General features: G+C 41.2%; 1 protein-coding gene across 10 annotated transcripts in view; it reads left to right on the top strand.

The window, feature by feature from the left end:
* Window positions 1-13,002, top strand: part of MBD5 (methyl-CpG binding domain protein 5) — a 125,985-nt gene that overhangs the window by 84,357 nt on the left and 28,626 nt on the right. For 6 of the 10 annotated variants that reach the window (XM_084523284.1, XM_084523280.1, XM_084523288.1 and 3 more), the window contains 4 exons: window positions 1,569-2,247; window positions 6,420-6,522; window positions 7,332-7,512; window positions 10,819-12,957. In XM_084523284.1, the coding sequence (XP_084379410.1) occupies window positions 2,135-2,247; window positions 6,420-6,522; window positions 7,332-7,512; window positions 10,819-12,957 (2,536 nt within the window). In that variant the 5' untranslated portion in view covers window positions 1,569-2,134. The remainder of the gene's footprint in view (window positions 1-1,568; window positions 2,248-6,419; window positions 6,523-7,331; window positions 7,513-10,818; window positions 12,958-13,002) is intronic. The other 4 variants (XM_084523283.1, XM_084523285.1, XM_084523286.1 and 1 more) reach the window with 4 other exon arrangements.

The raw sequence follows: 13,002 nt of genomic DNA on the forward strand, positions 1-13,002 counted from the left end.
CTTCCAAACTGAAAACCTGACGGGACTCAAGAAGCTCGATCTCCTGCCAGGGGCTTCCCCAGTCCCATTTCTGTTGACCAGGTCTGAAGGTTAAAGGATGTGTTGTTCTCCTGTGAGAGAGCACGGTGGTGTGTGTGCCCTTGGCTCCGTCCTTCCCGACCTTGTACCTGCTCCCCTGTGCCCCGTCCGTGGGGAGCTCCACTGCGGTGTTGGGTGGAAGAGCTGCAGGGATTGCTGGGGGCAGAACATCCTGAATCCTTTGGGCATCTGTCGTGGTTCTGTCTGCAGATCTCAGCACCTTAACCAAGGGGATATGGGAGCTGGCTCCTTCCTACTCCACACCAGTTTTGAAAATGTCTTTTTTTTTTTTAATGTTGCCTTCTGAAAGTTGCATTTATAAGTAGCACATCTAAAGTGCGCGTCCTGTGTTAAGTGTACTTAGGAGAACGTTTTCAAGGACCATATTTATGTCTCTGGGGCCTTCCTCTAGTGGTCTGGAAGGGAGGAGCTGCTGTTACACGCTGGCGTAGCACGTTGTTGGTACTGTTGTTGCAGAAATGCTGTGGGATCCTCAGTCTTAATGCTCCACTTCTATCTCAGAAAACTTTGCTTATTAAAATCCATCGGGTCTATAGTAACATTTACTATGTTTTTACATGTAAGCATAACATTAGTAGTGGGAAGAGGGGAGAAATGATGTACAATTCCAAATAAAACTCATTAACATCGTTACTACAGTAGTCATCAATGCCATTTTATTTTTTGAGCTGTAGACATGCTTTTTATGACATTTACTATTTAAATTGCAAATTCTGTGTCTGCCTGCCTTAATAAAACTTCCAATCTGGAGAGTTAAGTCACATCTGGTCTATTTGAAAAACTGTTTGGTGGGATAACATAGGTTGTGCAATCCTGAACCACCTTAATGAAGAGTTGCTCATAAAGCAGAATAATATGGGGGGAAATTATTACATATGGTACTCAAATATTTTCATAGGTATGCTGAGAGCAGTGCCGAAAAACCTGAAGATTCTGATACTAAATTTAAGTTAACAAATCCCTAGATACCGACTTTTCCATCTTATACACATTTTTAAAGAAATTATTATTTTCATCTAGACTAAATGTAACATTTTTTCCATTTTTATTGATATTATCAACCTTAATGCAGCTTCCTTCACATTAAATGCATTCGGTTTTATAAACAATTTTCAAAGGGCATTAATCGAGCTAGTCATCTGTTGATGATTTTGAATAGAAGCATATGTGAAACTACTCAGTTAAGAGATATATCCCTTAATTCATTCAAACTGTGCATTAACTATTTAATAACAGTTGCGCTGTCTTGGCATTTAAGATGTAGTTGAGTTGCATTCTCATATAAATAGAGTCTGCGAGCAGGATTGTATCTTTTCTGTGTGCCTTATTTTGATGGTTTCATTGACATTTAAAATTTTGATTCTAAGCTCTTTAAATGGATGCAGCTGTATACATCTTCACGAGTTACTGAGCTGGGCTGAAAGACTTGTGCAAATGGCTCATGTGTTTTCTATATCTGTATTTTTCAGGCTGCTTTATTGGAGCCAGGGAGTCATGAAAGAAACTCAAGAAGAGAGCTTGGATAATGAACGGAAGATAAAAAGAAAACAAAAAGAATGTGGCATATAAAGGGTATAATACCTGGAGGTATTAGATCTGACTCATATTTATAAAAAATGAGACGAGCTTTCACAAAATACAAGTTATCTTAGTCATCAAGCTTGGAGCCATGCTGTTGAACTAGAAATTCTCCTTTTCCCCATTCTCCTTTCTGACAGGTAACAAAGGATTGGTGAATTATGATTTTCCCAAGTTGGAAGCACTAATTTTTATCTATATAGTTCATCCTTATGAATATATAAGGAGTTAAACATTGCATATTTAATGTGGATTATAATGGGAAACTGACTCATTAACAAAAATGGCCACTTTTAAGGACCTGGTTTCAAACTGAGCTGGAGCCTCCCAATGCACTTTGTACAATTTGGGGAAAGGTGTACTGAATGGCCTTCTTTGGGAGGCCATGATGACATGTAGTAAAAGGATATCATCTTACTGTTGATATCTTTGAAGACTCATAAACAGAAACAGAAAAATGAATGGTGGAAAGGAGTGTGACGGAGGGGACACGGACGGAGGGCCACCAGCAGTGCAAGTTCCCGTTGGTTGGCAGCGACGGGTGGACCAAAGTGGAGTGCTCTATATCAGGTAAGGTTATCTAAAGAGATGACTGTCGCCGTTTTCATTGCAGTTTTGCCACAGCATGTGGTAAATCAGTGACTTGGCTACTCTTCCGTACTCAAAGATTTCAAGGGTTTCTTGTTTTGGAAGAGCTAGACTATCATCTTTCTGATGATGTTAGTGGAGTCCACTTGAGCTGTGCCATTTGCATGCCCATAACACACACTCTGTCATTACAAATCTAATATTGCTTGGTCTTGAAAATTTGATATCCTTCCTATACATTTTGCTCTAGGCATGAATAGTTCTTTATTACTTACTATTGTCATGTGGATTTTAAAGCTGAGCAGTAGCAGATTTAACCTTACTTAATGCCTTAATTATTCAAACCTTTTACAATGAAACTAGCCAGAGGATTTGTTATGTCACACCTAAGATGATGAGAAATCTCTCTCATTGCCTTTTCCTTGCACAAGCACTGGCTTTTTATAGGAGCCTTTGCTGGTCAAGTTCAAAGCAGCGACCAGGCATGCAAATAATTCATGGCAGGTAAGACAGAGTGGGACATTCTCCTCTCAGCAGCAAGCCTTCAGCTCAGTTCATGCAGCAGCAGGCAACTTCATCCTGACATTCAGTAACTCTTCTCCGTGGTCTCTTTTGGGTTTATGTTCCAGATCTCCATTACACTTTTCTGGTTTACTTACTGTCTTTTGAAAGGAAGTTAAGTGGGGTAACTACTGGGTAGCTGTAGCAAACATCACTCATTATATACCCTGTGAATGTTCTGTGTTCATCACAGAACCGACTGACTGACTTCTGTAGATCCCTCCCATTTCTGGTGTAGAAAAAACAGGAACGCAAGCCTAAAACTAAAGTTTTAGGTATTTTATTTATTCTGTTAGCTTCCTGGATTATTTTTGTTTGCTTCATCCTGGAGCAGTCAAAAAAATGTATTGAAATTACTATTAAATGAGTGTGTTCAGATAAACATGCTACAAATTACATGTTACTGGAAAAAGACCAAAGTTAGCTTGAACAAAATGTAGGTACAGCAGGTTTACATCACGTGAATCTAAACGACTATCTGTTATTTACTTAATCTTATTCCACTATTCTGTGATTAAAATAACCACTTCTATACAACTTTATATATATTAACAATACGAAATTCTTTAATGAGTCACAGCGTACTCCAGTTTTACACTAAACCACCATAAAAGATGAAATGCATTCCAGGATTTCTTGTTTATATTCGCAATTAGCAGAATCAAACAAAGTCCATGTCAGCGATATGCATGTCAAAGATAAATTGCCTTCCCCTTGTATTTCTCATTATAGCTATAATTTACCGGGCCTCTGCCTTAGTTAAAAATCAATGAGAAAAAAAGCAGTTGTTTGCTTTGTGTTTGGTTTTGGTTTGGTTTGTTTTCCCTCTGTCATCCCTATATGCAGGCATCAGGACATAAAATTCCTTGGTGTTTTTGTATACCTCCCTAATGATCCTACCTGTTTTTGAATTTTATTTTGTGCAGCTGTGAGAAGCAGGCCACGAAGATTGTGCTGCTTCTTCGAGAGCATGTCTTACACGTTCATAAACTACTAAATTTTGGTATCTGACAATTATTTACTCTTCAGTCTTTTTTTTTAATGTATGTTCTCTTTGTTCAGGAGGACTTTATTAATAATATATCTGCCCTGAATTGCTTTATGCAAAACACTGCTTTTTTTTTTTCTAGTCGACTCTGTTAATCAAATTTACCAGTTTTCTTTTTCAGCCTGGGGAAGCAGGTATTAGTTCTGCCCTCTCTGTAAGTTCTGTCCATGCTGTTTTGTTTTCTCCCCTCAATCCAGTGGTTAGTTTGCTGGTGGCCTTCGGTAAGCCATTCTGCTTAAGGGAAGCCTAGATGATGCACTTGATGCCATCCGTTTTCTTATTTGATGAAAGACGTGGAGTAGGAAGTGTCAGGAAGAGGATGAGGATGAGTTCATTAGAGGATGAAGTCGTCTAACCCAGCCTCCTGCTGGATGTACTGGGTGAGCCACAGTCAGTCAGGCCAGCTGTTGGTTTGGCCACCTGCATCTTCAAGGGCTGAGCTTCCCCAGCCTCTCTGGATTAGCTGCTCTAGAGCTGCCCAGCCCTTCAGAAGGATCACCCACCCTGAAAATACTCACAGCATTTACTGGGAGAACGGGAGGCCAAACGATACTGACCCAAAATCTATCCAAGGGAAAATTAGCGTATGCATTAAGATTTAACTGGAACAGATGATTCCAGCTGAATAAGGACTTGTTCTATCTGTGCTTCCTTGTAAAGCACACATGCTGTTCCTTCAACTGTCAACAGGTGCTCTGAATAAAATCCATTAATTAGTTTTTTATTACCTGGTGAAAGCACGGGGCTGAGTGATTTCTTAGTAAAACAGTGCTGCTGTGAGCACCTGGATCTCTTCCTTGGGTTACTGTTTGTGAGGACTCATCGATGGAATAAACTGAGAGAACCGTGCACGAAGGAACATTATTAAAAGCTGATTTCTTCTAGAAACATAAAAAGAATGAATTGTAATGGTATGGCATTACTGGGAAATAACCAGTGGCCTTAGCACCTGGATTAGCTCAGCTGCTGCACCGGTGGCTGCGCGGTGGCGTTTCCTCCTGAAGGCGATGCTCTCCTTACGCTTTGTGTGTGGTGCTGAGCTGAGCTGCAGTGTGATCCCCCTCTGAGGACGGCAGGAAAACTCCTCTGGTCCAGGCCAGGGGAGCACTGATGAGCAAAATTTCACAAGATCTTAGTTGTTGCTGCGAAGTGGGACTTGTTTTCTTCTCTTTTTTTAACCAATAAAGCGGCATCCTAACTCCAGAGCGTATTCCCGGAGGTGCCATTTAAATTTTTAAGCATCACAGAGCTGTCCTTTAGTGATGTTGCACGTGGATGGGGTGGAACAGAGCAAACACCAGCCTGTGTTCTCCTGCGGGAAGCATCTATAAGTCGCTTTTCTCCACACCTCCAGCATTATTTTTAGGTTGCTTTTATCTTCAGGATGTCCCTGTTACACGTATCCGACCTAAGCGATTCTAAAATGACCATTTCAGGGCAGGGCTGGCAAATGAATTGCTCACTGAAACTGCTACCATAACTCCACACGTCACTTGCAGATGTTGCTTTCCTTCTGCTGCACCGTGAGGTGTTTATACATGAGGTTTGAAGTACAAAAGTTCGTCAGCGCTTGGAATTCTGACTCCTGGCTGTTTCCACGTCCCAACCCATTCCACTCGAGTTGTTTTGGTTAAAATAAGGGCTTTTCACAGCTGCCGTTAAGGAGCAGCGTTGGAGCCAGTCCTCACAAATCGCTGTGTTCTTTCCCTGACAAACAGCTGAGGTGGCTGTGTCATAAAGAGCCGCGTGGAAGTCAGAGGCTCGTGACATGAGAACTTCTTTCACCTTATGAATTAGTGATTTTGCCGTAGCAGAGTTTCCAGTGGCCTATTTTTGGGTATGGAGATAATGATTTTCTGGTGGGAGTTAGAGAAATCCGAGGGCAGTTTATCAGAGCCTCTCTGCACTGGCTTCTTGGTGGGACGCTCACTTTGACTGAGAGGGTTGAAATTTTAGCTGAACAAACTAAATTGTTCATGCACCTAACAGACCACAACAGCGGTGTTACTGTTCCCCCTTTTCTCCGTGGGTCATCTCCCACTTCTTGAAACACGTTTGTGATGTTTTCTTGTTAAATTAGGCCCTGGTCCTAGAGACTACAGGTGACTGTCACGCCTCCGTGGGACTGCAGGGATGGGATGGAAAAGGAGGAGGTCCGTGGGGACTGCAGCCCGCCTGTGGGTTACACTTTATGGGAGAGAAGCTGGAGAAAAATCATCTCAGTGTTGTTAGGCAGTAGTTAAAGCTTTCTAGCAGGACTGTAATGTGAATACTAAATATCAGTAATCTCAATTACTTCCTTTGCACTTGCCACGTTTGTTTTTCTGTAGTAAAATCTTCCTTTAAAATCTTTTTTTTTATTTTTTTTTTAACTGGTTTTGATGCATATCATCTCAGTTCTCGACTAAAAGCAGGAAGTACTTTGAAACTAAATATGGAATCTTAGGTGCCTTCTGTCAAACCTGTCTGTGTGAGCTGTTAGGATGGTTGGTAGAAGTCCTGACCTATCAAATAGCCTGAATTTTTCATTTTTGTTTCTTTACAGTCCCAGTGGGTCTTTATTATCCTGCTTGGAGCAGGTGAAGACTTACTTGCTGACTGATGGAACATGCAAGTGTGGCCTAGAATGTCCTCTTGTTCTTCCCAAGGTAAAGAAATCATAATTCTGGATTTCTGTGCTGTTCGGATTATGGATTTCTGCTCTGTCAGCTAATGACTTAATTTCTGTTCTCATTGTCTATATAAAATAGAAGTGGTGTATACCCAGAGATTGACCATAGAATGCAAACCATTAAATAAATCTCCTTTCTGTCTTCTCCCCACATGGAAAAGATCCGACTCAGTCTTTATGGTGGTTGAGCATTTTCCTATTAAAATGGCAACCTGCCATCAGCACAGCAGCACTGTGTTGGTGTGTGAGGTTCATACGTGATAGCCTCAGCAGGACTTGGTTTGTGGAAGACTCCTAACTAGCTGCTAGGGTTAGGTTGATCCTATGTATTTTAGAGTAAACATAAATATATGTAGTTATAACAGGTATTTTTAAATGTAGTTTTCATAATATTTCCAAGAAGTGTTGAATCACTATAACACCCTGAAAAACACAATTTTATCATCTGCATGCAAATTTTAACTCTTCTTGTCTTTCTAAACACAAAGCCATCTCAACCACCCATAGTCCTTTTTCCCTTCCTCCCCTTTACACTGGGTGGTGTTAAAATTCTCAGTTGCTAAATGACAACTTCTGTGGCTCTGTGTGTTTATTAGAAATATATTTGCTCTTTGTTTATTTCAAAAGATGCTATAAACGTATCTCCTGGACATTGTAGGACCAATCTAGCTGCTCTAAGGAACGGAGGCAAATTTAATTTTATGTACAAAAATTTTTGGTTTAGATATATTTGGGGAGCCTTCTGGCTTTAATCATTATTTTAAATGTTGGAATTTTTATTCTTAGGTCTTTAATTTTGATCCTGGAGCTGCTGTGAAGCAGAGAACTGCTGAAGATGTTAAAGCGGACGAAGATGTCACCAAACTATGCATACATAAAAGGAAAATTATTGCTGTGGCTACACTTCATAAAAGCATGGAAGCACCACATCCTTCACTAGTTCTAACCAGTCCTGGTGGTGGAACAAGTGAGTAAAATCCTGCAGAATTAGTTATTTAACTCATTTAGGATTTATAATTACTATACAAGAACACCCCCGAAGTTCTTCTGTAATTGCAGTAGTAAACATTCAAGTTGAAAATGGAGGTAGTAATTAGAAGGATGTAGGTAGGTAGAAAGTGAGTCTAAAAAGCAGGTCATCCCAGACGAAGAGCATGATTTTCTTGGAAAAGATATCAGATTGTTCTAGACAAAGAAAATACATTAGCCCTCATCTTTTGGAACTGTAGTAATATGTCTGATATTCTGTCACATGGGAAATTAGAGAAGCTGAATAAAGTGATTATAAAGGGATTAGAATGTGGCTAAGGACTTAGCTAAATGGGAAATTGTATTGCAAGGCAGAATATACAGCTAGAGAAGATCTCCACTGTAATTTCTCAAGGATTATTTGTTAGGACCAACCTGGCTTAGCATTTTAATTATCCATATCAACAAAAAATGAAGTAATTTGTTGATGGATGAAACCAATAGGTGCTATCAAAACAAGAGAAGATCCAGACATGTTGAAAAACTGGGGGATCATTGACACCTGGAGTGAAAAAAAAGGTATAGCAACAAATCCTGTTAATTGTAAGGTTATTCACCTGGGGACTAGTGAAAAAAGCTATTAGCTGTAAATTATTGAGCAAGAAGACCTAGATATACTAACTGATCAAAGATGCCTGTGAGCAGTACCAGATGGCAGTGTGGTGCAGATCAATGTGATTCTGAGACGGAGAAGTACAAATGTCTTTGAATGCTTGCTGCCTTCCTGTGCTGCTGTTCTCGCTAGAGGCACTCAAACTGAAATAGAGCAGAGGCTCTTCTATTAAGCAAGTGCAAAACCTGTTTTATGAAAGTCATCTAAAAGTGCTTAGTTTGTTTAGCCCACCAAAATGGTGCCTGAAAGGAGATGCAGTTGCTGTCAGTAAAGACATCAAGAGAATGGCCACCAGGAAGCAACTTAAACTAAAGGACAAAGTTAGCACTGAAAGAAACAGCTACAAAACCAGAGCTGCAGAGAAATGTAAACTGGAAATTAGGTCCTTTCTGAGGATTACAAGAAAAGGTTCAGAAGCAGTCTTACAAATCCAAGTAGTTAGGATGGAGGAGTGAAGTTACTTTGAAGATAGAGCTTTGTACGTTTATGGTTATACACTGTGATGCCTACAACATCTGGGAAAAGATCCTTGATGTTTTGAGAGATCTTTGTATCCCTGTATCATTATAATTATAGTGGGCTAATTGCTAAGCCCTCTGTGGCCTGAATAAAAGTGGAAAACTTTAAGTATATAAAAATATATCATTTTAGTTATGTAGACAGGACTAAGATACCAGTGATGTTCATAGTACTGAGGTACTATTGCACTTTGAGATTGCCTTATATGATCTTAAAGCTTTAAATTGTTTAGTTTTTCAATGTACGTTTGTTTTAAGACTGAATAGTACAATTTCCCAAATTACTACGCATTTTCCTGGTTATTTTTTTATTATTCTTTATTAGCTCTACTTAAATTACGTTTCTTTTTTAAAAAATAAAGGGCAAAATTAAGGAGGGGAAAAAGATAAATATTTAAGATATGAACGTACTCATTACATCTTCTCTATTAATTAGAATTTTGTCCATCAAGTGAAGAACAAAATTTCCCAATACATTGCCTTGGTAAACAAAATGTCGTTTCAGTTGTGCACACCAAAGTTTGTCCATGTGCTTAGGTCAAGCACTAAATGTGAGGATTCCTGTGCATATTATGTTTTGTAGTTCAGTCTTGAGGTTTCTCCCCAGAATGAGACTTCAGTTATATTTTGAGAAAAGGAATGTGTTTGTTTCTGTCATGATGTAGCTGGTTGAGTAAATAGAATGAAGGCAGGACTCTCGCTGCCATTCGTCTCCTACGACCAGAGAGAAGGAAAGAAGGGAACTGAGTTCTTGTGAGCAGGGGAATTTAAAGGTACCTCTGAATTCATTTGAACATGAAATGTAGCTCACTACTCAAGTCTAAGTTTGCATATTCAGAGGCTGCATGCCAAGAATGTATTCATTTTCCTTTGCTGAGCTCACGCTGCAAACTGAATTACAAATTCCCAGAGCAGTAAAGCTGGCAGAAAGTCCATCAGACTTGGAGCTGCCTGTGAGGGTATTCCGAAAATAAAATATTGAAAAAATATTTATTTCTTAAACAAAACTGATATTAGTGGGTAGAAAAGGAAAGCAATCTGGTGCGTGTGGAAGGTCTAGTCCCAACACAGTAATTTTTTCCATAGCATAAGGTTTCACACGTGCACGTATAAATATCCTCAAAGCCTTTATCCTGAAAACAAGCATAAAAGGTGAAGCCCATTCTTGAATTTAGTATCTTGATACCAAACTAATTTTTTTGCAGAAGCTGCAGGAAAAGCCTTCATTCAGTGAAATATTGCAGGGCATTATATAACGTGCTCACCTTTTTAGCAAAGCAGTTCCAAAGAAGAGATTAACTCAGAAGACTGACACTCGGTGCCTGCAGGGCCAGTGAGTGATGCAGAGCAGCGGGGATGCTGCACCCTGCCTAGCTCAGCCATGTCCTCTTAGATCTGTGCAATTAAGTGCTCTGCTGAATAGAAATCCGGGCCAGAGTTGTATGGCACAGTTCCCCATTCATCCTCATCAGGTGCAACGTTTGGGGCAGGACTTTTTGTCTGTAGGACAAGGGGAAATTAGTCTGAACCCTTCTTGGACCTTGTTCCTCCTGTACTCAATAGATGGTGCCAGAGGCTCCTTTTCCCTGCGATAGTTCTGCCAGCTCTTCTAGCTGGGGCTGAAGCTGAAGAGATGATGCTGGAGAGTCAGGTGTAGGACACTGGAGATGATGGATGCTTAGAGGGGAGATAGAAAAGGGGAGGAAATAATAAAAATAAAATAACTTCAGGAATTGATGTTGTGGACAGATAGTGCTGAAATACATTTATGTGGGTAGCAAGGGTGCTACGAAGCACAAGATCTAAAGAGGTCCCTATTTCTGTAGGTTTTTATATGGAAAATGGAGTTGTGGTCTGTGCAATTGCAGTATGCAGTAGGGTAGTGATACTCCAGCAACTGGTAGTCAACTGGTAGTCAACTCCAGTCAACTGGTAGTCATTGGTAGTCAATTGGTAGTCAACTCCAGCAACTGGTTGGTGATTTAGCTGTTACTTCTGTTTAAGCAAACATTTAGCCAAAAGGCTTTTGTGAATGTTCTCACACCCAGTAGTTGTGCACTGAAATGCATGATACCAGCCTTCAAAATAGTAATTGTTGTGTTTCTAATACCAGGTGCAACTCCGGTAGTTCCTACTCGAGCAGCAACTCCGAGATCGATGAGGAATAAATCACATGAAGGAATTACAAATTCTGTGATGCCAGAATGTAAGACTCCTTTCAAGTTGATGATTGGGGCATCTAATGCCATGGGTAGGCTTTATGTGCAAGAAATGGCTGGAAGCCAGCAACAAGAACTTCATTCTGTCTATCCTAGGCAGAGATTGGGTAGTAATGAACTTGGACAGAAGTCTCCATATCGTGGCAGTCATGGTGGGATGCCCAGTCCAGCTTCATCAGGATCGCAGATATATGGAGATGGCTCCATCTCTCCTAGGACTGACCCACTTGGAAGCCCTGATGTTTTCACGAGGAACAATCCCAGCTTTCATGGAGCACCCAACTCAAGTCCTATTCACATGAACAGGACACCTCTGTCTCCACCATCAGTAATGCTACATGGTTCTCCCATACAGTCATCCTGTGCAATGGCTGGAAGGACTAATATACCTCTTTCCCCAACCTTGACCACAAAAAGCCCCGTAATGAAAAAAACCATGTGTAATTTTTCAACTGGTATGGAAATACCACGAGCAATGTTCCACCATAAACCACCCCAAGGTCCACCCCCACCTCCTCCACCGCCTTCTTGTGCTCTTCAGAAAAAGCCATTAACATCAGAAAAGGATCCACTTGGCATTCTTGACCCTATTCCTAGCAAACCAGTCAATCAGAACCCTGTTATCATTAACCCAACTACTTTCCATTCAAATGTCCACTCTCAGGTACCCGTGATGAATGTAAGCATGCCTCCTGCTGTCGTCCCTTTGCCAAGTAACCTTCCTTTGCCAACGGTAAAACCCGGTCACATGAACCATGGAAGTCATGTTCAAAGAGTTCAGCACTCGGCTTCGACCTCGCTGTCTCCTTCGCCGGTGACGTCCCCCGTTCATATGATGGGCTCCGGGATCGGAAGGATCGAGGCTTCTCCCCAAAGATCACGTTCTTCTTCCACGTCATCAGATCATGGAAATTTCCTGCTGCCTCCAGTAGGACCGCAGTCGTCTTGTACTGGTATGAAAGTTCCTCCCCGGTCCCCAAGGTCAACAATAGGGTCACCAAGACCATCTATGCCATCTAGCCCTTCCACCAAGCACGATGGACTTAATCAATACAAGGACATCCCTAACCCATTAATTGCTGGAATGAGTAATGTGTTAAATCCTCCAAACAATGCAGTTTTTTCTACTGCATCGGCTGGAAGTGGTTCGTTGAAGAGTCAGCCTGGTTTGCTGGGAATGCCTTTAAATCAGATCTTGAACCAGCACAATGCTGCCTCTTTTCCAGCAAGTAGTTTACTCTCAGCAGCAGCCAAAGCACAGCTAGCAAATCAAAATAAACTTGCTGGTAACAACAATAACAGCAGTAGCAATTCTGGACCTGTTGCCAGCGGTGGCAACAACGAAGGACATAGCACTTTAAATACCATGTTCCCTCCTGCTGCCAACGTGCTTCTACCAACGACTGAAGGGCAAAGTGGTCGAGCAGCGCTGAGAGATAAGTTGATGTCTCAGCAGAAAGATCCTCTGAGAAAAAGAAAGCAGCCAACCACCACGGTGTTGAGTTTGCTGAGACAGTCTCAGTTGGAGAGCTCTGGAGTTTCCAAAGCTGGATCTGATTTGATAAGAAAGCAAAGTCAAAGCTCGTTTCCCATCAGCTCTATGTCCCAGTTACTTCAGTCCATGAGTTGTCAAAGCTCCCACATGAGCAGCAATAGTACCACCAGTTGTGGGAGCTCAAACACTGTCTTGCCTTGCTCTGGTAACCAGATGCATTTCGCAGACACCAGTATGAATTCTGGCACTCTTCAGAACTCGCTGGCGCAGAGCTTACCGTTACGAGGGGAAGGGCTGCACTGCCAGAACACAAACACTAACTTTGTCCATGGTACTAGCCCAGGCACAACCAACCATCTCGCAGGTTTAATAAATCAGATGCAGGCTAGCGGGAACTGTGGGATGCTCAGTCAGTCAGGAATGGCTTTAGGAAATTCATTACATCCGAACCCACCTCAGTCAAGAATCCAGGCATCCTCCACTCCAGTGATACCAAACAGCATTGCTAGCAGCTGTAATCAAACAAGTCCTGAAGCAGGTATGTCTCCTTTTAAAAGGATACCCCTATGTTTGACTGTTTGGA

Source organism: Aythya ferina (genome assembly GCF_964211825.1).
Source record: "Aythya ferina genome assembly, chromosome: 6".
NCBI classification, from domain to species: Eukaryota; Metazoa; Chordata; class Aves; order Anseriformes; family Anatidae; genus Aythya; species Aythya ferina.